The sequence below is a fragment of the Mauremys reevesii genome, linkage group 8 (genome assembly GCF_016161935.1).
Source record: "Mauremys reevesii isolate NIE-2019 linkage group 8, ASM1616193v1, whole genome shotgun sequence".
Lineage (NCBI taxonomy): Eukaryota > Metazoa > Chordata > Testudines > Geoemydidae > Mauremys > Mauremys reevesii.
In genome coordinates this window covers 94,418,289-94,444,997 of record NC_052630.1, presented here as the reverse complement: position 1 = coordinate 94,444,997, position 26,709 = coordinate 94,418,289, and the positions used below count along the sequence as shown (strand labels likewise).

Here is a 26,709-nt window from a genome sequence, read left to right as displayed (position 1 = left end):
AGAACTAGTAAAACTACTAGTCATGACTATTTTTCAGATGAATTGAGCCCTTTTTCTGGATGTGATCATATGCAAATCTGTTGTCTGGGTCACAATTTTTTTCTTTGCTTAGTGAACAGTTTGTGCGAGGTTTGGTTCTTTACTCCAAGAAACTGGTTACTTAAGTCACATGGTATCTCAGGTCCTGATTGGATGACTGAGGCTTTATAACAAGAGGATAAGTTCCCTTTTTTCCTACTCAAAATTAGCCATGAATATTTTTAACTGCTCAAATAATCACAAGCACTTCTGGCATGAATCTTTTTGTTCACCAAAGTGTTTGCAGGTGCCAGTGAAACAAATCATTTGGTTTGTTTGCAAATTCTTTTGAGAGCCATTTACCTAGCTCTAGCATAACCTTGGAACATTATGGGGAGTTTTATGTTGAAAGTTTATGAGTTTTGAGAGTGGATGGGAAAGTACAGATATAAAAGACTGAAGAGCTTGCATTCAAAGAAAGGACTGCTTTTGGGTACAGATGCAGCTACACCTTATAATGCTCTGATTTTTCTGTTTAGACAAGCAGCAGTGTGGATAACATATCTTCATCTAGAACAACTTGGGCCAAGATTTTATTCCAAACCTGTTTTTTCAAAGCTGGACCTGCAAAATGTGAAAGATCATTACACATGTTTTGCGCATGAAAACTGGTGCTGAACTACCAGTTCATCCATGAACACATTAGGGCTTGGGATATACACAAGGTGGTACATGCTCACATTTGCAACCACTCTCAGTTATCTGCAAACAGAGTCAGGCTTTAGGTCCCATGAAGACTTATCCAACGATCCTAAAAACTAATTATGGAATTTTAGGGCTTTGCTACTGAACTGCAAATACCATGTAATTTAGAAGACATTTTAAATGCATCAATGGATTCAACAAGTTTAGAAGGACTAAGGCTCAATTTTGTAAAGTGCTGAGCACCTGCAACTCCCAAAGCCTGCATATCTCAGGGTCAAATCCTAACTGCTATTTTGTAATGGAATGGAAGCCTCTCTTAGGGACCGATCCTGCCAACATTCACTAGCAGGTATAGCGCTAACACTGATTAAAATGGCACAGTAATATGTGCAGGATCAGGACAATCAACCTTTAAACCAAATTCTTTATTCAGTTTGAGGAAGCAGCCTGAGACTTTGGTTTATATATTAACTTGTTTTGTTTTTTTAAAGAAGTACTTACTGCATGTACCAATACAGCATGAGCTATTTCATGGCCCAAAATGAAAGAGAGCTGGTGAATATCTGACACCGCATTTAGCAAACCAGTGAAAACAAATACTTGTCCATTCTGTGAGTAAAAAGAAAAAAAAAAAACACATCATAATACAGCATAGGAACTGTGTAAACAAGTTGCATTCTTCAATACTGCTTACTCTTGCTTTTGGATTTTACTTACTGGAAGTACAAAAGCATTTATGTCTGGCTCTTCCACCACATGGATAACCCACTTGAACTCCGACACCTGTGGGATGTCCTGGTTGCTTTCAGATAGATGACCAATAACTTTTTTCACTACCTGATAGCGAGGGTCTGTCTCGGATAACATCTTATTTTTAAACTGTTCCATCCACTGAAAGAGAGAATTTGTTGAGGTCTGTACAGAATAAAGAATGCAGTCTGGAGGCTAACTGCTACACTGATATGGCATGTAAGTGTATCACAGTAAAAGTTTTGTTCTAGACAATATATTAACAATCCAGTTCTCATATACTCTTTTCTCTTATATACCAAGTCAATCATCCAAGGAAAGTAGTAGAGTTGTTCTTCAAAACTCTAGGCTAACTCTTTTGTATTGGATGTAATAAAAATGAACATTTATATACACTGCAAAGTAATAGTTCCATTGACACCAAATGATTGTACTAATATAGCCTAATTAATATCCAAAAATCATTGACCAACATGGGGAGAGAGCAGAAGGAAGCTGGCTGCAGGACACTGACACTGCCTCACGGACGATTCAGAGAAGCTTTGTGCAGGAGTAGGACCATGCATACCATAGAGCGAGGTTCTCAACCAGGGGTCTGGGACCCCCGGGGGACAGCAAGCAGGTTTCAGGGGGGCCGCCAAGCTGGGCCAGTATTAGACTCGCTAGGGTCCAGGGCAGAAAGCCGAAGCCCCACTGCATGGGGCTGAAGCCCAAGGCCCTGAGCTCTGCCATCTGGGACTGAAGCCAAAGCCTGATCAATATAGCTTTGCAGGGGGCGCTGTGGCCCTGGGCAATTCCCCAGCTTGCTACCCCCTAATGCCAGCCCTGGCTTTTATATGCAGAAAAAGAGTCGTGACAGAGGTAGGCCATGGAGTTTTTATAGCATGTGGGGGATGGGGGGGGCTCAGAAAGAAGAAGGTTGAGAACCCCCACCCTAGAGTACTCTGAGCAAATCCCACAAAAGGCTCGAGAGTGGTGAGGAAACTTAGGCAGGGAACAGCACATAGGCATTTTATTTTTACTTAGATTTTTCTCTCTTGTGTGCTATCTAAACTAATGAGTCATAATATTAGAAATCGTCATAAAGACTGTGTTTTATATGTTTTCACTATCATGTGACCCTGGAGAGGTAAACTATAAATCAAAGTGCCCACAAGGTTGAAGCTTTGGGAAAGGGTGTGTTTAAACTAGTGGGGTGGCTTGAGGGATCTGCACTGACCTGGGGGCTTAGGACAGCCAAATGATGAGGTCCCACTTCCATGAATAGGTAACAGACCAAGTCTGTGCCCAGAAAATGAGCCAGTGTAGTCAAAGAAAGAGACAGTGCTGGAGCCTACCCAGACAAAGGGAAGTTTAAGAGCACATGGGTCCAATATGTCACCCATACAGAAGGCTAGTGAGGGGCCACAAGGGGAAGCCCAACCATGGTTGTGACACACATCAGTGAACAGGAACATGGTTTTTGTGTGTGTGAAACGGGGAGGGCTTGTTTTCTTTCAAACAACTCACCATATCATACTCCATCTCTGACAATGCCATAAAATGTTCTTTCCCGAATACCAACAGTCGAGCACGCCCAGTGATTGGCGTCTCCTCCAAGTGAGTAAAATAAAACATAATAAATAAAACCGCCAAGCTACACAGACCCACAACTATCTTCCATTTGTTTTTTCTTACGCTTGCTTTAAAAAGTTCCCGTTTGTTAGGAGGCAGTGCCTTCCACCATTTTCTGATGCTCCTGCAAGACACAAACATTGTACATTGTAAAGTGGGTATAGTGCCTCACACAAGTGAGGAGAGGCTGTATACATTAACACTTGTAAAGTGCTAGGAAATCCTGGGATGAAAGAGTCAAGAGTACCACTAAGTAATATGTATTCTGTCAGTTCAGCGCAATATTTCCTTCAAGGAACAGGAATGTCTCACAAGGTAGATGCTTCCTTTTTTAATAGGAACCATTCCAACCTTTATCTTTTTGAGCTGGTTAAAAATAGCATGCTGAGATTTTTGTTTGAGAACATCTGAAGGAATGTTCACCCTCCTTGAATCGATTTGCAAGATACAATCAGCAAGGCTGATCAAAAATAAGTACATCTCTATCCAGATATAACGCTGTCCTCAGGAGCCAAAGAAATCTTACTGCGTTATAGGTGAAACCGCATAATATCGAACTTGCTTTGATCCGCCGGAGCGCGCAGCCTGCCCTCCCCCCCGGAGCGCTGCTTTACCACATTATATCCAAATTCATGTTATATCGGGTCGCGTTATATCGGGGTAGAGGCGTACATACAAAAGGATGCATATATTGAATCTCACTACGCATATAGGAGAGAATGAATTTCTATTTCTATGCAGGAGCTGCACAATAAGAATCCAACTTAAATCATGTGGCACATTTGTAAATTTAGCTTAGGATGCAGCAAGGGAGAATGAGCACCCTCACTTTATCTCCAGCCTGAAGTCAACATGTCAGAATTGTGTCAGCAGCAGTAGCTACTCTCCTGCTTGTTGTGGAGAAGGGGACAGCTGAGGTATGCCGAAGTTCTTGGCTTCTGCTTTTGCCTGGGACCACATCTCTGGCAAACACGATGTCTACTCTTTCAGTAGATAGATACCATGATATTTTGGCTTTGCCATACATATCACTGGCCATTATGGCCTTGATTTTCATTGAGGGTGCTCAGCAAAAAAAAAAAAAAAAAAAAAAATGTTTATTTTGTTAGGCCGTGGATAAATAGAGATTGATTGTAAAGGTCTGAAACAGATGCATTTTCTAAAACAAAACCACAGGAGAGAGGTCCTCCCAGTTTATAACCATTTTAGTCTGATTGGTATATGGACTCTATTGTGGTTTGAAAATTGTGGTCAAAACAAAACAAAGTTCAACCCCAAATCCTGTAAGCTTTACACAAACGTTCAACTTTACACACACTGACTAGTCCCATTAACATTAATGAGATTACTCACTGTGCATAACATTAAACACATACGTAAATTTTTGAAGAATAGGGCCTTACTCTGTAAGAGAAAATAAAACAGTATTTTACCTTCCAAGAATTATAGCAAATAGCTTCTGAGCCGGTTTAAGAATAATCCACAACAGAGGCACTGGAGCAGCCTGAAATGATGATGATGTGTGAAAATGTTTGATGATCTGAACATCCCATGCAGGAATGCGATTTGGGGACTGCAATGGAGCAAGACTTCGGAATAATGCAAGGTCTTCCACTAACGGTTGAGAGGCCAGGAAACAAGGACTTCTACAGCTACTGTGTATGTTTGTGCACACTTCTATATTCTTGGCATTCAAAAAACATCTTTGGCTTTTATTAATAAATTTTCTGTAGAAGTTGGAGCTTCCAATCATAAAATAATGGCTGGTGTTGCTGCTTATATCTAGTTGCTGGCATTTATTCACTATATGATTAACTTGAATCTGGCGATGTCGATTCAAAGCTTCAACTGAAGACCTATAAAGATTATTGCACTTTGCCCAACTGGCCAAAGAAGTTAAGCGAAATAAAATGCAGTTCCTACCAGCTATCTTTAAGCTGCAGATGGCATTCATTTCTCTTTTGTTTATTCACCCTGAAACAAAAGAGACTTTATTGTAGAGATCATAAAAATATAACTAAAGCAATTCCTGAGTTATGAATTCACTTTAGCTGAACAGAAATATCCTACTTCTTGTTTGCCAACAGTCTCAGAATTACTACCCGGTCTTCTATTATGTACTTGTTATAACACTGTTTTAAACTGCACAAAAAGATATTAAACTTTGCAACTGAAAGTGTAGGAAAGATATTCCTCATTGTTTCTTTTTCTTGAAGATAAGATATTAAAATGATTGTTTCAAAGGATACCTGCTTACAGGTGTCCTTTATTCAGAAGGTGTAAAAAAACTGGTAACAATATGGTTATGTGGATTTTGCTCTTCATTTTGAATATTTGTATCCTTTACTGTCAGGAGAAGGAATACTTCTGTTATCTAGTTTTGAATTTATAAAATGCACCTATCATGCTTTTTAGGCGCATTTACTTTCGTACATGAAACAAAGCTGATGCAATGTCAACTGACAGACACAGAACCTCCCTCAAAGGTGCCACTAAACCACCTCTCCACAAGGAAAAACCTTACTGAACAATTAAGCTATGCTGCTGCAGCATGCTTTGTATATCAATACTTTGGGTGTTTTCAGACCTGGTAGGGAAACCAGGGCTCTTCATTGTTCATTCAAAAAGACAGCAAAAGATCCCATATACTTCATAGACTACTAACTTTTTACACTTCAGTCAAGGAGGCAACTATCACTTCCTCTCTGCATTACACTTTTGCAATTTATCCTAATAAACAGGGTTTATTACTGCAGCTCCATTTGATGTGGACCTTTAAAAAAAAAAGTTTTCTGCAGTTGTGCAGTCAACGTGCAAGAATGAGCAGACTCAATCTGCAACATCATAAAGGAAGTTTATTTTGCAGAAGAGAGGAGCCTGTCCCATCAAGCTTCATTGTTCATATTCAAGCAATTTAGCAACTAGACCCTAGGGCAATAAGCATTTTAGGAACCCTTAGGCCATACACTTCCAAATAGACACTTTGACAAGGCACCTGAGTAACATACTACCAGGCTTGGGAGGATTTGGTTTTTCCATCAGTAAACGTTGATTTCACTAGACACACGTGAACCACCAAAAAAACCATATTTCCATCGATAAAAAAAACAACCCTCATCTGCAGGGAAGCAAGGTAAGAAAACTGCGGCTTGAGAACTGACGTTGGCCTGAAGGCTATTTGCTTTGTACATGTGACTAACAACGGGGGCAGTTGGTGTGTCAAAGCCTTCCCCTGTCTGAGCCCCAACAGCCACTGCCAGGAACGAACTCCCGCCTGACACCCCCCCCAGGAACGTGTAAACCCGCCCAAATACCGCGCCGGAAGAGACGCGTTATCCGCCCCGGTGACGCCGCCTGAAGCCCGGCCAGCCGGGCGCAGACCCAGGCGAGGCCCAGCCACCCTGACACGCCACGGTCTGGACGGGACGGAGCGGCGGGCGCAGGGTGGCCCGGCTGAGGGGGCGGCTCGCTCAGGCCCGGCTGGGCAACGCGAGGAGCGCCCCGTACTCACCGCCTCAGGAAGCGGCCCTGGGGCCACCCCGAGTTTCGCGGGCCGAGACCCCGCCCCACACCCCCCTCTGGCTCCGCCTTCATCTGCGGCGGCGCCGCTACGACGAAGGTGGCTGCTCCCGTGGCCCCGCCCCCTCGTCTGTCTTCACAATAGCCCCAGCTCATCAGCCGTTGTTTTGCTATGTTGGCTCCGCCCACTTCGCTGTGGCCCCGCCCCTTGGCCTGAAGGCTCCTCCCCACTCCTTGTTCCCGCCGGGGAGAGGCGCCATTCTTGTGTCTGACCCCAACCCCCATTTTCTACCTAGGCCGAGAGATTCGGGGGGACCCGCCCCCTCTGTGTTGGAGGGAGGGGCTGGGCAAGCGGGGCAGAGCAGGGCGCTGTGACACCCTCCAAGCCCACACCCCCTTCCCTGCAGCTGTGCTCTGCCTGGGCCGTGCACCCGCTCACCCCCAGGACCGTCTCACCCCCCCTATCACTGCAACTCCAGGGCCTTTGCATTCTGCCCCCAGGCCTAGCCCCGCACCCCACACCTGGCTTCTGCACCCCCGGGTTCCCTCCTGGTGCCTCCTTGTGGGGGAGGGGAATTGTAGCAACGGGGGGGAGTGGAGGAGAGGGGACCTTGGGGAAGGGGCAGAGCAGGGACAGGACGAGGCGGAGCGCAGGCAGGGCCACCATAGACAAGCATCTGGTGGCAGGTCAGCCCAGGCTGCACCAGCGGAGGCTTAGCCTTTCCCATGCCCAGCGTGCAGTTTTCTGCCACCTAGGAAGCACGTTTTAACATGTAGATATCAACAACACCCAAACTTCCTCTGCCTAAGGAACTGGGGATGTGACCTGAAAGGCAGGTGCTGCAGGTGCCTTGCCATCTAAATGGGTGCAAGTGGAAGGTATGTGATAATGACAAGGTCAGTGCCTACTGCAGGGCAGCTCACGCGGGCAGGCATGAGGCCTTTTTTTGTGAAAACAAAGGGCTTGTCCCAGGGAAAGATGTGAAAGCCCAGCTCTTGGTCCCACTGCTTCTGTGACAGAGCCGCAAGCACTTTGCAATGACCCTGCTCGCTACATGCCATAAATTTCATTTTAGGATTTTTTTTTCTTTTGGCATCTACTGAGGCTTTTTTGATTCCCTGAGCTACCCCCTCATCCCTCCCCCTCCCCTCTTCACTACCAACCTCAAGGCCATGTTGCTGTGACAATTCTCCCTCCCAGCAAGAATAGAAACATGTAGCTCCTTCTGGGGGGTTGTTGTAGTAGCAGTCCCACCATGTCTGCCATTAGTCAGCCTGGTTGCTAGAAAGCCAGGAAGAATGAAAAGGTCTTCTCTGTGTCCAACAGATTCAATAAAGAATTTCCTTTATAATCAATACTATCAAATTCTGTCTACCACACAGGGCCGGCTTTAGGAAGTGCAGGGCCTGATTCGAATACCCAGCAGCGGTCTGGGTCTTCGGCGGCACTTCGGCGGCAGATCCTTCACTTGCTCCGTAGGTCTTCTGCAGCACTGAAGGACCCGCCACGAAATGCCGCCGAAAACCCGGAGCGAGTGAAGGACCCGCCGCTGAAGACCCAGACCGCCGCCAGGTGAGTAAAAATTAAAAAGTTAGGCGCTCTTCTTTAAGGCGAGGGGCCCAATTCAAGGGAATCAGCCTAAAGCCAGCCCTGCTACCACAAGGGAGATCAGGGGATGAAATTGCCACTCATCAGGCAGGGCTTGGTTGTTAGGGGTTTTTTTTGTTTTTTGATTGTCAGCTCCACTCCTGAAACCAACCTGGGGAATTGTTGCTGATTGACACAAGTCTCTACCTGCACCCAAAGGCTGAGCATGCCCCAGGTAGTCAAGGAGCAAAGAACTGAGCCTCAAAGTTGCATATCTGTGTGCAATATCTTCTGGAACTAATTATCTGCTTTATATTTCCTTGACTCATTCTATTTTCCTGCCTTTCTTGCTCTCCTCATCTACCTCAGGCCTCCTCTCTGTCCCTCAACACACATATAAGAGTTTTTTTACTTTACATCACCTAGCCTATCAAACAAATTTTCTCCATATTTACATGTCACTGACTTTCCATCTTATTTCAAATCTCAACTGAAATCACATATTCTCTCCTCTGCTATTATTTGTCTCTCTGATTGTATCATTGAACTGTGTCTGGCATATGGGGTGTAGGAATGGCACAAACAAGGGCCTGATCCTGCATGTCTGGCTCACCTAAAACTGTTAAAGTAGGTGTTTGTAGTGTACAAGAAATACAAGATTGGGCCTTAAAGTCCTATTATGCTCTCTGCGTTTCTAAAAATGTCCATGAATGGCATTCCTACTCATTAAAATTCCAAAGCAGACAAGCCGCAAATATAGCACAGATAATTACAGGATATCTCTATCGTATACCAATACTAAATGTGTCCTTATGTGAAAATCTGGCATATACAGTTGCACAATTGGATACGTATTAAGTGCTGGTTTTCTCTAAATACACAGCTAGATCAAAAGACATTATAGTCATTTATACAGTAGTTGCTCTTGAATTTTAATGAACATACATGCATAGTTTCTTTTATCTGAGGACCTCAAAGAGTTTTAAAAGGTTGGGTAAATATTATCCCCATTTTACAGGTGGAGGGACTGAGGTTAAGGCCCAAATTCAGGCCCCAGCATGTACAATTCACCCCTGTGAAGGACAGCTTGAAGGCTATGCACCAGATGACTCCCAATTAAGCCCTATTTTGATGTAATAATTGGCATATAGGATTTATGCTGACTCTCTGCACAGGAGTGAAATTCACCTAGCCTAGGAAGCTGGGCTGTATGTCAGGAGTGCCCCAGGTCATGGAGCTGCTTCCCATCTGCTATTTCTTCAGGGATGGAATCTTTTCCTATTATCCCTGTACCTATTATCCCTGTACATGGTGGAGTGGAAATTGCCAACAGATCCTCATAAAAAGCAGTTCCCATACCTTTTTCTTGTCCCCAAATGCTTTTTGCAGGTCAGTGCGGAGGGAGAGGGAGAGTCTTAGAGCAAAACTTCATGATTTACAGGATATCCACTTCCCACGGCTTATGCTCTCCAAATCCTGCCCCTATGCACCAGAATCACAGGATCCATTCTAAGCAGGATAGGGCAAGTGACTTGTCCAAGGTGATCCTCAGGCAAAATTGGGACTAGGCCTATGCAATTTCCTGTGTTACCCTGTTGCCAGGCAGTAGCTGAATCAGGTTCTTGCAGATCAGTTTCCTGTTTGAAGCAAAAACTGGCAATGTGGAGTCAGGTATTTTTCCAGTATGATTTGTTTATTTATGGAATCTACACACGTTTTATTTTCTTGAAGAGAAGTGGTAACAGACTGCAGAAAAATCCCTTTTGTAGAAACCTCAAGCAAGGCACCACTACCCTGTCCCTAAAAACAGCTGTTTTGGACCTCTATCGCTCTGGGCTCTCACAAAACAAAAGTTCTCACTTCCTGATCCAAACCCTGAGTTTTACACCTGGGAAACATAACTCAAAGCTTCTCCTCTGTGGCCACAGGCTTTCGAAGGTGATCCTGGGGTTCTACACAAAGGAATCTCATAGCATTAAAAGCCAGACAAAAGAGAATGCTTTAATTAACCAACACTATCTTCTTAATATGGATTCAGGTGCTTGGAAGCATATTAAAATCTGAAAACAGATCTGTGGGTTCCAGACCTGCAAACACTTAGGACTTGTCTATATAGATTATAGTGGAATAACTTTCCTAAGGTGTGAATTTAAACCAATATAACTCCATGTGTGGACTCTCTTATTCCAGAATAAGTATTTTTTTTTAGTTTAATTTATGCTGCTTTGGAAAGGGTTTATTGGTTTAATTATACCAGTATAGTCATACCGGTAGAACTGGTTAAATTTTCCCATGTAGACAAGCCCTTATGTACACGAGTAACTTTGTTCATGTGAGTAGTCACATTGAATTTAATGGCACTGCTCACGTGCATAAAATGACTCATATCATGTTTGCAAATTGGGGCTCCTTTGATGCACTGAGTCTCTATTTCATCATGTCTTGTTGTCTTTTTGCATGGAAGGAAAATTGGGTGGGAGAAAGAGGAACAGCATTAGAACATTTGCACTTATTTTTCTTACCAATCCCTTCATTGTGTGCAATTTATTTTATTTTCTATCCTATCTGTAAAACATCAAATGCAATAAAAATCATTGTAAACAACCTACCCATAAACAGACTTTAAAAAACAGATAATTTTCGGCATTTCCAGCAAGAGGGATTCTCTAATGTTTATATCAAAACTCTTCCCTTCCCCATATTTTTCACCTTCACAAGGGGTGTCATTTATAATGTGCAGTGATCAGGTTCATATAAATAACTTAATGTAGAATTTTTTTCTGTTTTTATCATAATCAGTAAAATACTTAGCATTTATACAGAAAATTAAAAGAAATAACTAATATTAGTCAGCGGGGATGGTTTAGTGATCCAAGTATTGGAGTGATCCATTCCCTATTCCCTAGCAGCAGGGCTCAAATTCTAGCAGGTTCTGTGAAGCCCTACATCCTTCTGAAGGTGAGTTTCATACCACTTAGAGTATGTCCTCACTGAACAGCTAACCCAGGTGTTTTGCACCCAGGTCTGTGCACATAGGTTAGCCTAGTCTAGGTGACAGCATCCCCATAGCAAAGCTATACCTGGGATACTATGTCATAATTGTTTCTGCACTAATTCCTGTGTGTCTGGGGGCATCACTAATGGTTCTTTGTGCTGAGATACTCTGAGATTCTTTCCCAGTCAGTTGTGTCAACTGCAGAAGAACTTGCCTTTTCTTTGGAGGATATTTGTGAGAAGGTAGCGGAGGATTATAAATGCTTACGTGATTTTGTCTGCATCCTCGCTGCTGCAAGGTGGATGGGTTCCAGCATGAGTTAAAATGGAGCTGGTCTGTAACCTGTGCCCCCATACCAAGTAAACTAGCCCGAGCTTAAAGCACTTCCCAACCCAGGTCAGAGGATTTTTCTGTGTGGCTAGTAGGTGGGGTTGGACTAAAACTCGAGTAATAACCCAGCTTTACTGTGCAGTGAAAACATAACCTTCCTGTCATTTGGTCAAGACTTTAGAAATGGAAGTCCTGTGTATTTCATGTGGACATTAAAGCTCCCATGGCACTTTTCGTAGGTGTAAAGATTTCCCAACATATCCTCTCCTGACATACTTGTGCAATTTATTGTACACCAGCTGCCATCCTGGCTATTATCCTCTAATGAAGAGATGGGCGTATTTCAGTGAGGTTGTTAGGTATTTAGTTGGTTTATTATTTATTATTCTATGTTAGTTATTAATAATTAATTATTATCTGAGTCTTCTATACGGGAAAGAAGAAAGTAAAATCAAAATCCCTGCAGTTAATATAAAGATGAAGTTTGTCACAGAGCTCCATCCACCCAAAATAACTGGGTTCCAAAAAGTATTCCTTGTAAAAGGTGTCATAATTTAATATTGTACTTTTGTTTCCATCATATCTGTAGGGAGATACTTTGAGAGATCCATGACTTATAGGTAAGGCTACAATTTAGTCATGGAGGTCGCAGAAATCACGGAATCCGTGCATTCCAGTGACCTCTGTGACTTCAGCCTGCAATGGTCGGGAGCTGCAGGGTCCCCTGCCACCCACTGCGGACTACCTCCGCCGCCTGCGGTGGCCCCCGGAGCTCCAAACTGCCATGGGCGGCAGGGTCCCCCACAGCTCCCGGCTGCCATGGGTGGCGGGGGAACCCCTGAGCTGATGGTGGTGGGGGAACCCCACAGCTTCTGGCCACTGTGGGGGAACCCCTGAGCTCCCAGTGGCCACAGGCCCCCGGAGCTCTGGGTGGCAGGGGTACCCCACAGCTCATGCCCACTGGGGGTGGCAGGGGCACTCCCCGTCACCATGGCCATGGGAGAATCCCTGAGCTCCTGGGCCCCTGGAACTGAGGACTGGGTGTACCTCACAGCTCCCGGCTGACACGGGAGGCAGGGGTACCCCACAGCTTCTAGCCCTCATGGGCAGTGGGAGACCCCTGAGCTGCAGATGTGGGGACCTGCAGATCCTCATTTTGTCACAGATAGTTTTAGTAAAAGTCACAGACAGGTGACGGCTTCTGTGAATTTTTCTTTTTTGCTCATGACCTGTCTGTGACTTTACTAAAACTATCTGTGACAAAATCTTAGCCTTCTAAGTGAGGTGAGATAAAGTAAGTATGATGAAGTCCAGCATTGAATGTTGCTTACAGGCAACTTAGCACAAATCATCAAACAGCTGAATATCCTAAGAGTCAAATACACCGATTTACACCATCTGAGGATCTCTAATGACATCAAAATGGTGTTATGCCAATTTAGACCAGCTGAGGATCTGGCCCTAAATGTTTTTATTCTCCAGTTTCTGATTCTTGCTTGTAGTGTATAGATCATTTTCAAAATAACTGAGTTGGTTATTAAGAATTTCTCAGTGGAAGTAGTAACCATCTTAACATCCCTTATACACTAGGGTCCATAAAATGCATAATATATTTGCAAGCATTGAAAGAAAGGAGAAATGGGTAATTTCAAATCCCGGGTGTCCTGGAGTCTTCATTCAAATAAGTCTTCTATCAGAACTGATCCAATTACCTTCCAGTAGTTCTACATTGCTCCTCTGGGGGCAACTAGATCAGCAAAAATGTGGAAATTTCTCATTTCAAGTCTTGTGGGGACAGACATTTATTTCAAATAAAATGTGTCTGAGAAATAATGGGTGCAAATGTCACCAGTTCTGTAGGGTCCCTATATAAAATGTCTGTGGGAGATTACAAATTCATTCTTGTTCAATCTTTCATTTAGATAATAGCGATACATCTCTCCACAATTGTTTCTGTGGTACTGAAGTGTGCTGGAGTAAGACGGCATGAGTGCTAGCTCCCCAGGGAGAGAGAGGACCTTCATGAAAATGAGATGTGGATCTTGTCAAGCTACTCAGCATGTGCAAAATTTTATCTAGACAAGCCATGGTATGAGGAATTCTGCTTGGGCTGGCAAATAATAATTGTAAAAATTGGGGAAATTGAGTTTTCCTGCTCTGAAAGGCATCAGTAATGACTCAAGATTAATTTTTGCATAAAAAAGAAGTAATTGAAATAGTTAAAGATTTCTAAAAACCCTGAGGCAGATCAATGGGAAGGCTTTGGAAAGGATAATTATACCTGCATGAGGAGGATTATCAGTTTAATAGCATTAACCAGACCGATTAAGGAGAAAAGGAATAAGGACCAATTTTGTTAGTTTTTTACTTATCCTATGAAGAAGTGGTTTAAATAACAATGTGATATAAATTATTTTGTTTTTATCAGTATAAATTCCTGAGTACTAAATACTTTGTACCTCTTCATTTATTACTATTATAAAACACATCTAGGTGTATTAGTGCTCTATCTCACATGTAATGAGATAAGGGGGAAGATTTTCCAAGGGGGTCCTGGCTGTATATTGCATCATATTGTAGGCTTAATCTGGCCATAAACCCAGTTTAAATAGCTCAGAGGAGATCACCTCAGGGCCAGTCTTCAGTGCCCCACAGTTTAGACTACAGAGGTGTGAATAGCCGCTCACACCAAAGTGCTGCGCTGTAACTCCCCCGTGTAGACCCTGTAGGCTCGAACGTAAAGGTTCCTAGTCAGCACTAACGAAGAAGACTACATTAGAGCAAACTAGGAACCTTTAAATTCATACCCACTGTGACCACACAGGGGAATTACAGTGCAGCACTTTGGTGTGCTGGAGTCTGAACTGTGGGGCAGTGTAGACATGTCCTCAGTGCCAGGGAATATGGTGAGAGAAAAGGAGACCTGGCTAGGATTCTCCCGTGCCATCTGTTCCAAAGGATGGCAGCTTTTTGTGCCACTGCAGCCTGGTGTACGTTGGGGCAGCCTGCCTGAACACAGTGTAGGCTCAAGGGCCGTGACAGAGCTTTCTCAGGGGCCAATCCAAGACTGGGGAATGAAATCACAATAAAGACCATCACAAAGCTCAGTGTCTTCCGCTCCAAGTGCAAGTTACCTTTCTTTGACCTTGTCAGGAAGCAGGGGCTGCAGCAGAGTAGGTCTCCAGGAAAACTAACAAGCACAGCTGGCCTGTAGTTTGCTGTCTGATTGGCTACTCCACCTGCTTGGTTGGAAGAGTCAACAAACCAGCCCTGAAGCCTGGTGGCTGCTCAAAGCAGGTGCTCATGGTGGTGATAGCTCTGCCTCACTCCAGCACCCAAGTGCGCACTACAGCTTACCTCGGTATAAGTTATGTTGCTCAGGGGTGTGAATAAGCCACCCCTTGAGCCATGTAAATTACACCAACCTAAGCGCTGGTGTAGGCAGTGCTATGTCAGCAGGAGAGCGTCTCCTGCTGCCATAGCTACCACCACTCACGAGGGCTGGAATAATTAAGTTAATGGTAGAGCTCTGTCCTATTGGCTTAGACCAGGGGTAGGCAACCTATGGCACAGGCGGCACACGAGCTGATTTTCAGTGGCACTCACACTGCCCAGGTCCTGGCCACCGGTCCGGGGGGCTCTGCATTTTAATTTAATTTTAAATGAAGCTTCTTAAACATTTTAAAAACCTTATTTACTTTACATACAACAATAGTTTAGTTATATACAGGGCTAGCTCCAGACCCCAGTGCGCCAAGCGCGCGCTTGGGGTGGCATCCCGCAGGAGGGCAGCAGGCGGCTCCTCCCGACCATCGCAGGGCATGCCAGTCACTGGTCCTGCGGCCGTGGAGCATCCGCCATCCGCAGCGCTGATGGAGGGGCTCCAGACCGCGAGGACCAGCGGACCCTCAGCAGGCATCTCCGGCAATCACACCGACCCAGACCGCCGCCGCAGAGTGCGACCCACGCGCGAGCCGCCCGTCGCAGGCCTTGGAGTTACATATTATAGACTTATAGAAAGAGACCTTCTAAAAACATTAAAATGCATTACTGGCATGCCAAACCTTACATTAGAGTGAATAAATGAAGACTCGGCACCCCACTTCTGAAAGGCTGCCGACCCCTGGCTTAGAGCGTCTGCACTAACAGTGTTACAACAGCCGCCATAGCCTAGATAATCCAACTCGGACCCTTGGTTCCAATTCCTGACCTCTGACTCTGGGCTCTGACCCTGTGCGCCTTCCTGACTTCCTGGCTTCTAATCACTAGGCATTACTCCTGATCCTACCACTAGGCACAACTGCCCATGTCCAGTCTCTGACAGGCTTTGCCTTCTCTGACCTAAACATATAACAACATGTGTACATATACATTATAAAAAATAAATAAAAATCCAAGACAGTCCACTGCATGCACTTTTCCCCTTGGGGAGAGGATGAGAGAACAAACGGGCCAGATTTTACCCACATCACTTAATGCACTACTGGAAAGCACTAAGATACTACAGTGAAATCTAAGAGCCTGAATAGAATAGAGTATACAGAGCATCACAAGGGTCAGGGCAGAGCTAAGGAGAAATTTAAGTTAGTGGTTCATAGAATCATAGAATCTCAGGGTTGGAAGGGACCTCAGGAGGTCATCTCAACCCCTGCCTGCAAAGCACCAACCCCAACAACTAAAATCATCCCAGAGCTTTGTTGTCCCTGAAACCTAAAACCTCCTCTAAGGAAGGAGATTCCACTACCTCCTAGGTAACAGTTCTTCATTCTCCCTACTAGTGAAAAAAGTTTTCCTTTTTTCCTAATGTCCTCCTCCCTCCTCCCCTCTGCAACCATTAGACCATCTGTCTTGTTCTTCTATCTTTCTACAGTTGAGATCCATCCCTCTCCTCCTGAAAGCAGCTATCAAATCCCCCTCATTCTTCTCTCTTCTCTTCTAAACAATCCCAGTTCCCAGCCCCTCCTCTCACTCATAAGTCTCTCCAGCCAGCCCCTAATTTTGTTGCCTCTGCCTCTCTCTCTCTCTTTGTCCACATCCTTCTTTTGTTAGTGTGCAAAAACTGACACAAGTACTCACTCTCCAAATGAGGCCACCAGTGAGAATGGAATAGAGGGGAATGATCACTCGATCTGCTGCCTGAATGCCTGCCCCTAAACCCAAAATGCCCATGCCCCTTTACAGCAAGGCAACACACTGTTTGTTCATATTCAGCTTTTACCGTCGTAACTAGGTCCTCTTTTTTTTTTTGCTTGCTGCCTGCTGCGCAGCCTAGTCTGTCTCAGTCAGTGCAAGTGCATGGGATTCTCAGTGCAGACTCTGCAGCACTCTTCATTGAACTCATCATATTTCATTTTATTTTTTTTCCTCTAATAATTCTAGGTCCCTCCCTCCCTATCCTATCTACTCCCCTCCTCCTCAACCACTCCTCCTCCTCCCATGGTGCAGTCATCTGCAAAGCTGCGGTGCAGTCCACACACACCTCCAGGATCGTTAATAGAGAAATAAACAACACAACCCCCCTTAGCACCTCCACTTGACTTGATACCCACCAACACTGCCCCCGACCACCATGGAACCATGATCCACTCCCTTGAGCCCCCTTTCCTCCTCCACATTCATATCATACCCCCCATACCATACATCTTCCATACTTCTTTAGACTTAACTTGCTGATAAAACTCCTGTCCCCAAGCTTGCTTTTTCTGCCCTGCCTGACCTTTTCTGCCCTGCTGTCCTTCCTTCCAAGTCCATATCCATCCATTATCCAACAAGTCTCTGTTGTGAGTTATCCCCACTGTTCCTGTTTGATCCCTGACTTCCTCCCTGACTGCTGGACTTCCAGGCTTCTTGCTGCCCTGTCTATTTCCTGGCTTCTTGCATTTGTTAAGCACCGCTTCTTTACTCGCTGATCCCCCTCCTCAGTCTGAGACAGGAGTCCTCCCCTCTTGCAGTCTCCTGCTTGTGCTTCCTCCTCCCCCGGTCCCCTCGTAGTTTTGCCTCTCCTCACCTTCCTAGCCACGTAGCCTCCTCACTAGCCTAGCCAGCCTGCTTGCAAAAGAAGCCCTTCCCTTCTTCCTGATCTTCCTTCTCTTCCTACCTCTGCATTGCAAAAGAATCAAAATCCTTCATTCGACAATTCTCTCCGACCCCTTCGTTTGATTTCTTATCTGTGTAGCCATGCTCGTTCCTTTCCTGCTGGTTTCCTTTGCTCTGCCCCTTGCACTTCCTTTTAGGACCACCTTCTTCCACCTCTTTCACCTGCACCCCTCCTCCCTTTATTGATTCCGCAGAACCACATTCTGTCAGTCTTCATTCTCAACCAGAAGTATGCTATCCCTGGGAGTATGCAGAGGTCTTCCAGGGGGTACATCAACTCATCTAGATATTTGCCTACTTTTACAACAGACTACATAAAAAGCACTAGCAAAGTCAGTAAAAACTAAAATTTCATACAGACAATGGCTTGCTTATACTGCTTTGTATACTAGACACTGAAATGTAAGTTCAATATTTATATTCCAGTTGATTTATTTTATAATTATATGGTCAAAATTAGAAAGTCAGCAATTTTTCAGGAATAGTGTGCTGTGACATTTTGTATTTTGATGTCTGATTTTGTAACAAGTAGTTTTTAAGTGATGTGAAACTTGCGGGTATGCAAAACAAATCAGACCCCTGAAAGGGGTACACTAGTCTGGAAATGTTGAGAGCCCGCTGTTTTAAGTCACCTTTGCAGTGACCCCAGTTTTGCCCTCTGTGCACTTTGGCAGCACCCAAGCGTCTGACCTGAGACCCCTCCCCAGAAAAGCTTACAGCCTAACCAAGTACAAGTACAATAAGGGAGAGCAGTTTAAAATCAAGAAGACATGGACACATAGTCAATGAGAGAGTGCTATAGCAAGGTAATGGAAAAGTGAGTTTGAAGGAAGACAGATAATGTGGCTGGTGCACAGGAAACAAAGACTATGCCCAGTGTAGGAGGGAGCCTAAAAGAAGGTGAAAAGCAAAGATGGATGGGTGCATTAAGAAGAAAAGGATGCAAAGGTCTAGAAGGCTGTGCCGGCTGAAGTAAAAGCAGAGGTGTAAATAGTCATGTAGCTGGGCACAACCTTGAATTTGATGCGGAAGGAAAGCGGAAGCCAGTCTAATGAATTAGGGTTGGGGTGGCATAGTCAACTACTGAGAGGAAAATAGAGGATAAATGTTGATCCAATTATATTTGGACCTTCCCTGCCACTGAAAATAATGCATATTCTTTTTGTTCACACAGGGTCTTTATTCTGCAAGATCTGAACCTTATCAAGAGTTTATCTTGAGGCATCTGAAAAAGTGGGTTTTTTACCCACAAAAGCTTATCCCCAAATAAATGTGTTAGTCTTTAAGGTGTAACTGGACTCCTTATTGATCAAGAGTTTATATTATCCTTAGAAAGAGTTTCAGGCAGAAACATCAGCAGTAGGCAGAAGGTCAAACAATTTGAACATCATGGACCATTACAGGGAAATATTCAATCTGCCATATGTGGAAAAGATAATATACACCCTGAGAGGCAATGTGACTGGAGCAGCAGGAGAAGAATGAGAACTTAGCAAAGGCATTTGGGAAATATGGTATGTTGAGTTTAAGTCCTCTTCCTCTGGTAGCTTTACATGGCTTTACTCCAATTAGAATGACATAATTCACAAAGGTGTTCTCTGTGCTCTGCACTACAATTAATCTCTCTGTTCTTTTGAATAATTGGTGACATATACTTTATCACCCTCACTTGACTACCTTAGGGATTTTCTTGTCATGGAGCACTACACAGAGACCACTGGTTCACAAAGACGTACAAAGAAATAACTGACCACAACCTATCTGTTTTAGTCAGTGGTTCTTTTCTGATTTATAATAGCATGGATGATATTGTATGACTGTTTTGTCTCTACCCTATCCCCTAAAAAAGATGAAAGCTCCCAAAATACCACTACAGCTGCTCAGAATATTTTGTTTATCTGCTAGGATCTTTCATGTGATACAACTTGATCAGCTGTATGCTTCTCCTACTCAGCCATTGCCATGGCTAATTGTTGTTCATACTGTTTTTATTACTGATACTAACCATTCATCAGGGGAAACCAGATCACTACGAAAACGTGGGTTAGTGTTATCACCCCCATGCTACATATGAGGACTCAGAACACAAAGGTTAAAAACTGAATCACCAAAAATTACTCTGCAAGCATTACAGGGGTAGGAGGAGAATCTAAAACTCCTAATTCTCAGCCACAAACAATAGTGAAAACTACCTCGCTTTTTAGAAATTCTGTTCCCAATTACTCATGCAACCCTATGGGGAAAAAATGGGTTATAATTGCATGGATAGAATTGAGAGCAGAATTTGGCCCCTAATATTTAACTGATAATTGGTCTGATTTATTCCTCTCCCTCATTCTGAAAACTGCCCCCAATTCCTTTGTAATAAGCCAAACTCCAGTAATGCAAAATGTCTCTGCCATAACATGAAGCAGAGTCCAAAAACCCCTGGGACAGGTGCATTTCAGTATTTGATCCCTTTGAAGAAATGCAGTTCCTCTTATAGTAAGGGAGCACACACGTTCTGAGTGCTACAAAGCTTCAAGTAAGGCCCAGTCCTGAGAATTTTGATATTATTAGGAGCTGGGTGTGCATTGTTGTGCATTGAGTTAAAATGTGTGTGAACACACCCGACACTTAAGACAGTTGTAAGAGACAGTTCAAGGGCCACACCTAAAACAAGATCTAATAGCGTCTGCCCAGAAACTAGCACTAGCTGGTGGGTGGAGGGTTGCATTGGGTATTGGTATGAGCAGGTGTGTGAGAGAGAAGGCAGAATAGACAAAAACTGAGAGACGGAGGGACAGCCAAACATCCAGAAGGAGCAGCTGAAAACACGGTGTCTGACCCAGGAAGGAGCCTAAAGAGAGCTTTTTGGATCAGTGGTGGTGCTGTGAGCAAAGGAAGCCTCTTCCTGATACTTGATTCCTTCCGTGTTCAGAGACAAAGGACTTTGTACATTCTTTGTAAATACACCCAACTGTATCAAAAGAAATACCTGACTGTCACCAATTTCTACTCCCAACTGGCACATGCCTAGGCCCCTAAGCATTGACTAGCCATTCAGGTAGGAAAACAAAGAGTAGGATCGAGCCCTAACAGTCTCAGATTTCCACTGCCTCACTTGGGTGAAATTCTGGTGGTTGACGTAAACTGTTGAAATCCAGTGATAAAACCGTACCAAATTCCCACAGTAAATTAAACAATTTGATATGAATCAAATCATTTCCCCAGGTCTTTTAATAGTGTTAAATCTTCCTTTGTTATATTCTTGTGGCAGAAATAACCCAAGGCCAGATTTTCAAGTGCTCAGCATTCACAATGGGGGCTAGATTTTTTTCATAAAAACTCAGCCCCGATGCCGATGGCCACATTTTTAAAAACATTCAACATTCAGCCCAGATCAGTGGGTTTCAAAGGAGTTGCACTAGCTGGAATTCCACCCCTTTAAAGCATTCTGGCCTGCCAGTCTGGCTGACGTGCTTAGGCATACAGTATGTATATAGACACAAGAAAAATAAAAGCCAAACTCCAGTAAACTGAAGTTGTGATGTAAATAATGCCACTAAAATTACCCACCGTGAAATTTACCCGGCTGCTTTGGGGCCATCAAAGGTTCCTAATGCAACAGAACCACTGGGGCTCCATTGCAGTGAACCTGCAAGGAGACTCTGAAACACTTGCATGTGGCAGCGATGGAATCCACACAAACCAGTGTGGATGTGCCTATGGAAAGTTGGGGGTGTGGCCACTGGATCCACAATCACATGCAATGGCCACAAATCCTCATACAAGGGATGCTTGGGGTTTGTAACCCCTGTTTTTCAGCTCGGGGCTGAAGAAGTGGCTGTTATTGCACTCCTAATTCTTGCATTACTAAGGCTCTGTGTGCATAAGAGAGAGTTCAATTTGCATCATATGAACAGCCCAGATATAACGTTATAGTAGTAACAGATGTGGTTCAGGCAACTAGTAATAGAATATAGGTCTTTTATCAGTAATTTTCTAGGTCAAATCCATTCTAGTAGTGATTGGTGGTGTTAGCATCTCGTGGCTATGCTTTGGCCTGTACTAGAAATGGGTTTGGTGATTGCAATCCGGTTCCTAGTGAACTGGTCTCTCTGTCATAATAAAATAAAACACTGCTACAACGGCCACCCTTGGGGGAAATGTCAAAAAAGAAGTCAAAGATCAAACAGGCATGGAGACTGTACAACTCGTCATCCTCGAAGACGGTCCTTCTGGCTGCAACCCCTTGGTGAGGCTATGTCAGGACTGCTCTGCCACTGCCAGTGTTGCACCTTTTCTGTGGAAGAAAGGAGGCCTCCAAGAGATATCAGGTAGACACCTTTCATCAGGTCCACACACACACTATGTAAGAAACAAAACTGTGTAGCAATGAGCCTGAGCCACTTAGTTCAGGTTCAGATTTCTCCAAAGCTAAGGGATGCTCGGGTTCCGATTTTTAGTTCAGCTCATTATACAGAGCAAGGCCAACCACAACGTTTGGGTATGGAGCGAGGCTAGTCTCAGAACTTACCTGCAGCTTGGGGGAATTCTGATCTGGGGATTTGGTTCAGGCCCATCTCTCATTATTATTTAACATTTATACTGCAGTGGTACTTAAAGGCCGCAAGCAGGTTGGACTTTGCTGTGCGAGGCAGTGCACAAGCATATTAATAAATGATAGTCCCAGTCCCCAAATTCTTAATATTTGAATTGTGTGTTGATGTTTCTGGCAGGAAGATGCAAAAATCTAATGTCAGACTGGTGGGAAAATGTGAAATAAATAATATGCATCTGCTGTCAAGCTTTACTGTATTACAACAATTGCAGTCAGTTGGTCTTCCTGTAATAAAGCCCAATTGGTTCTTACAGATAAGTGAATAATAACATCATTTAGCTCCTATATAGCAATTTTTATCCATATATCTCAAAGCAGTTTCAAAGTAGGGAAGGGTCAGTATCATCTCCACCACAGAGGGGGAAACTGCAGAACAGAAAGGTGTAGTAACTTGTCCTATGTCACACAGCAGGTCACTGGCAACGCTGGAAATAGAACCCAGTCCCTGATGCCCATTCGAGTATCCAATCCCATGGCCACACTAAGTCCCATCATTTTTTCCTGGACATTGGAATTTTTCATGTGTGTTTAGTAAACAATTATCCATAGGAGCCACACAACAATGGATGCTTATTAAGTTTGCAAAACAGTGAAATTAAGGGCAGATTATGTGAATTAGATGGCTGACGCAGTTGGAATGCCTGCTTGAAGTGATCATGTTTTGAAAGAAATCTAATTAGGCTGATAGAATTGTAGATGCCCATCAGCAGCCCAGGGAATGCACCAATTCTGCCAGTACTCCAACATTGAACAACTACCATTATTCCCTCCCTGCCCCTACCTCCTTCCCCCCCCCTTCTTTCCATTTGTCCTTTAAAGTGATGATGCTACATAGAAAAGGGTTTGTATAGTGGTAGGTGACTAGTGTCTAATTCTGAGGTCTTGGCCAAATTCTGGGTTGGGTAATTACATTCTGCCGACCTCAATTTCCCCTTGCAACTCTAATGAGGTAAAGGTCTCTTCACAACTTGTCGTAAAACATTGTGTGGTACTGCTGTGGGCTGCTAAACAGTGAAGAATACTGTTGAAACTGCAAGGGACGTTTGGGTAGAGAGAAACCAATGACCAGAGCTGGAATTTGGCCAGGAAAGCAAGATTAGCTCTCCCACTCTTAGAAAAAGTGCCAATGAATCTGTAATGACTACAAGAGGTCAGACCCTCATTAGAAAGCATGTGCGGGATCAGAGCACAAGGTTGTCTGACCAACTTTGAATTTCAGAATATTTGCACCCGGAAAGTTGTGTTTTATATTCCTTCAACAAACGAGTCAGCACAGAAGGCTGTGATACTGCAAGTCTGGAAGAGATTATCACAATTTTTTGTTTGTTTTGTTTTTGGTGGAATTTATTAAGTTTAAAGTTGGTGAAAAAAAAAAAAAGTTCCAGCAACTTCATCAAAGATAGTATCTTTAAAAATGTCATTGAAAACAGAAAGTCAACCCTAGTTATACAAGTGAGTCAGACAGTGCATATACAAGCTTCAGCACCTGGTTGTGCAAAAAAAAAAAAAAGTCCTCATAAAATTTTTAAACAAGTTTAACAGGCTCTTTAGTAATACAAATGTAGGTATTATAAATTATGCTAAATAGCTATGTTGGGAAGTACAAATAACTTTCTTGTCCTCTTAAAAATACAACTATACAATCGGAAAATTTTGGGCTAAGGTGATTTTGATAATCAACTCTCAAATTCATTTATACTAGTTAATACCATTTTACTCATCGAAGCTTATTTAGGATTTTAGAAAAACATTGTTTTAAAACTAGAAATAAAAAATACCCCAGCCTCCCCACACAAACATTGAATAATCTTCCGATTTCTGCTTCCTTCTCATCAAAGTCTTAATTTCTGTCTTCAGATTAAGGCAGCTATAAGTTCTGTCCTCGTCTCATTTCACCCATCTCCTTGATCTCGACCTTCTCATACTTCCCGGTCCTCCTTCTGGTAATAACCAGTACAATAATCCCAGTAATAATAGTCAATATCACCACTGCCAACACAGCAATAACGCCAGCAGTCAGACGTTTCATAGAAAACTCTGGTGGCTTTTCATCCACGTAGTAAATTAAAATTTCTTCCACATCCAGAGGGTCTCTGTTAACGGAGAGGTTGAATGCATTACTACGATGAAATATGGAGTCAAGTTTAACATCTTTTTCAAAGTAATAAGCCACATCAACTATATCAACATCTCCTTTGGATTTCTGGGAAGCATTTTGCTTCAGGTCAATATGGATGAATGGGTATTCATACTCAATGGCAGTAATGTACTTTGGTTGCAGCTTGTATCTGTTCTGAATGATCTGTCTCAGACCATCTGCCACTTCAGAAGCACTGAAGGCTTTAGACCTCTCCTTGTGTTTCAGTTCGATGAAGATCCAGTTAGTTCTGACTAGTTCATTGCATCTTAGGGTTGTGTCACCTTTATCAGTTCTTCTCACCCCAGCAGAGTTCACACACCAGCAGGTATTGGTCTGATTGCACTGCCTGGCTTTGAAGATACCACTATCTTCACAGTCTGGATTGTAAACTCCATCATTGTCTAAAAAGCCATGCTCAGGTTTGGAGAAACTCCTGCCCTTTGGGGTGCTCATTTCTGCCTTCATCAGTAGGCATTTTGAAGTCAACACTGAACAATTTACTCTTTGATTTGAACCCACCAATGTGCAGAGGCAGTTCCCAAGTGTGTCTTCAGTGCATAGAGCCCGTCTGTTGGTCGCACAGGTACAGTTCTTCTGGGCAGATGATGATGCAGCTGCCAAGATCAAAACCAGCACAACTCCAAATCTAGATTCCATGTTCAAAGGAGAAAGAGAGGAAGAAGCCTGTGGGAAGAAATGGCAAGAGCTGTCTGAAAACTAAGCCCACTGACAGCCAGTCTCCTGGTTTTTGTGTATTGGTGAGCCACTCCCTATTACTCAACCCAAATCAGACCTGCCAGACAGGTTCTGCTCACAAACAACTGGTCTCTGGCAACACAGAAAACCCACAGAGAAGTCAGTGAGCTGCACCTTCTTCAATTATACCTTCAGGGAGTGGCAATAACTCCCCACCAGCCCATCCTGTCTCCCTCCCTCCTGCTGAATGAGGAAATACAACAAGCAAGCAGCACACACACCAATATAAAACGTGGCTCAGCCAAACACAGAAGTGCCATTGGCCCTGCCTTGTGGATCAGAACACAAACGCAATTTTCTAAGATAATGTGAGCCTGCCTGAGCCCCTTCCTTCCGGCTCTGTTTCCATCTCCTGCAGATATAAACACAGTTAGGGCCCTGTGCAGATGGGAACTGGAGCAAGGAAACACACAGAAGGTAGGACAGCAGCCTACGCTGGTGTTTGTGGAAGCCTTGCTGCCCTGATATTATGGGGGGAAAGTACCATAATTAGAGGTGGGATGAGGGATGTCACAGTTCAGGGCAAGGGCTCATGTATTTCCCTTCTGTGGTCCAGCAAAGGCACCCACTCATAGGTTTGTGGATCCCCAGCCGTTGCCTCTCTTGGGCTGAGACATGCATCTCTCACACCCCTGACTGAGGTATTTTCAGGCTATACAGTTCCCTGCCTATACTGTGACTTTCCCAGCAAAGTCAGACAGCCTAAGCAAGCCTGCTTTACTTTTCTCCTCAGAGACAGTAAACAGTGTAATTGCCACAGTTAAGTTAGCAGACAGCTCTTCCTAAGTAAGCATATTGACTCTAAGGGAAAAGCATTATAGAGAAAACATATTAAAAACAATAAAAGAACCTACATGCATGCTCAGCTTACCAGAGGTCACCCCCTGACTCCAAGGACTCTGGCAGGTGAACAGTCCTTCAACCCACACCAAGGGGTTTTCTTGTGGTTACAAGTTCATAACCCCTCCTACTCAGAACAAGGACACAGAACAGGCAAGTCTTTCCCGCCCTTCTCAGGAAGGATTGGGGCCCCACCGTAGACCGAAGGTCTTGTCCATTTGCCAGATCAGAAAGAAGGCCCTGAGTCAATCTTAACTACGCAATTTACTCAAAGGTCCTTTCTTTGTTGGTCCCTGGAGACTCCAGTGTGAATTAGTATATGCAAGCCTCCCTCCAGGTGGTGGTACCTTTCCGGAGGTGTTACAACCTGAATGAATTTGTCTACCCATCCTCACTACTCTTAGTTTTTGGAGGGCTGTGATCTCCCTCCCCCATGGAATTACATACAATCCTTGGCCCACAATGATGCATAAACTTAATTCAATATGGTTTGTCCAGTATATTGCAGGAAATTGCCTTAGCTGTCACATGTCCCCCTAAAGAAGTGGGTATAACTAGGGTGCTGTCCAGCAGTCCCCCTAAAGAAGTGGGTATGACTAGGGTGCTGTCCAGCAGCCTAGGGGAGTGCATGGTCTTACTTCCTGGACAGGCTGATCCATAAATGGCATTTTTGCTCTTACTTTTTATAATTTCATATAGTAAATATTTTGCAAGCAAACCAGCATTCATCCTTCAAAATCCCATAGTGTCGCTTG

At 43.9% G+C, this 26,709-nt stretch overlaps 2 protein-coding genes and 1 long non-coding RNA gene across 7 annotated transcripts in view; 1 reads left to right on the top strand and 2 right to left on the bottom strand.

The window, feature by feature from the left end:
• The window catches only part of OMA1 (OMA1 zinc metallopeptidase), a 34,424-nt gene extending 27,722 nt beyond the window's left edge, over positions 1-6,702 (bottom strand). The window contains exons 1-6 of one of the 4 annotated variants that reach the window (XM_039485718.1): positions 6,599-6,702; positions 5,011-5,061; positions 3,151-3,211; positions 2,983-3,066; positions 1,441-1,614; positions 1,225-1,332 (exon numbers count right to left, since the gene is read on the bottom strand). In XM_039485718.1, the coding sequence (XP_039341652.1) occupies positions 1,225-1,332; positions 1,441-1,614; positions 2,983-3,066; positions 3,151-3,211; positions 5,011-5,061; positions 6,599-6,681 (561 nt within the window). In that variant the 5' untranslated portion in view covers positions 6,682-6,702. Of the gene's footprint in view, positions 1-1,224; positions 1,333-1,440; positions 1,615-2,982; positions 3,212-4,520; positions 5,062-6,598 lie in introns of those variants that run through there. The other 3 variants (XM_039485715.1, XM_039485714.1, XM_039485716.1) reach the window with 3 other exon arrangements.
• Positions 6,703-7,274: 572 nt separating this feature from the next.
• LOC120370803 lies at positions 7,275-18,901 on the top strand. 2 transcript variants are annotated; one of them, XR_005583948.1, is made up of 3 exons: positions 7,275-7,485; positions 13,442-13,608; positions 18,790-18,901. It is a non-coding gene; the product is annotated as an uncharacterized LOC120370803 (long non-coding RNA). The 2 variants fall into 2 exon arrangements; XR_005583949.1 differs by lacking the exon at positions 7,275-7,485 and adding an exon at positions 9,165-9,583.
• A 4,660-nt stretch (positions 18,902-23,561) lies between these two features.
• TACSTD2 (tumor associated calcium signal transducer 2) lies at positions 23,562-25,103 on the bottom strand. The gene has a single exon (XM_039485672.1). The coding sequence runs from the start codon at positions 25,013-25,015 to the stop codon at positions 24,086-24,088; it is 930 nt and encodes a 309-aa protein (XP_039341606.1). The 5' UTR covers positions 25,016-25,103; the 3' UTR covers positions 23,562-24,085.
• Positions 25,104-26,709: the final 1,606 nt, after the last annotated feature.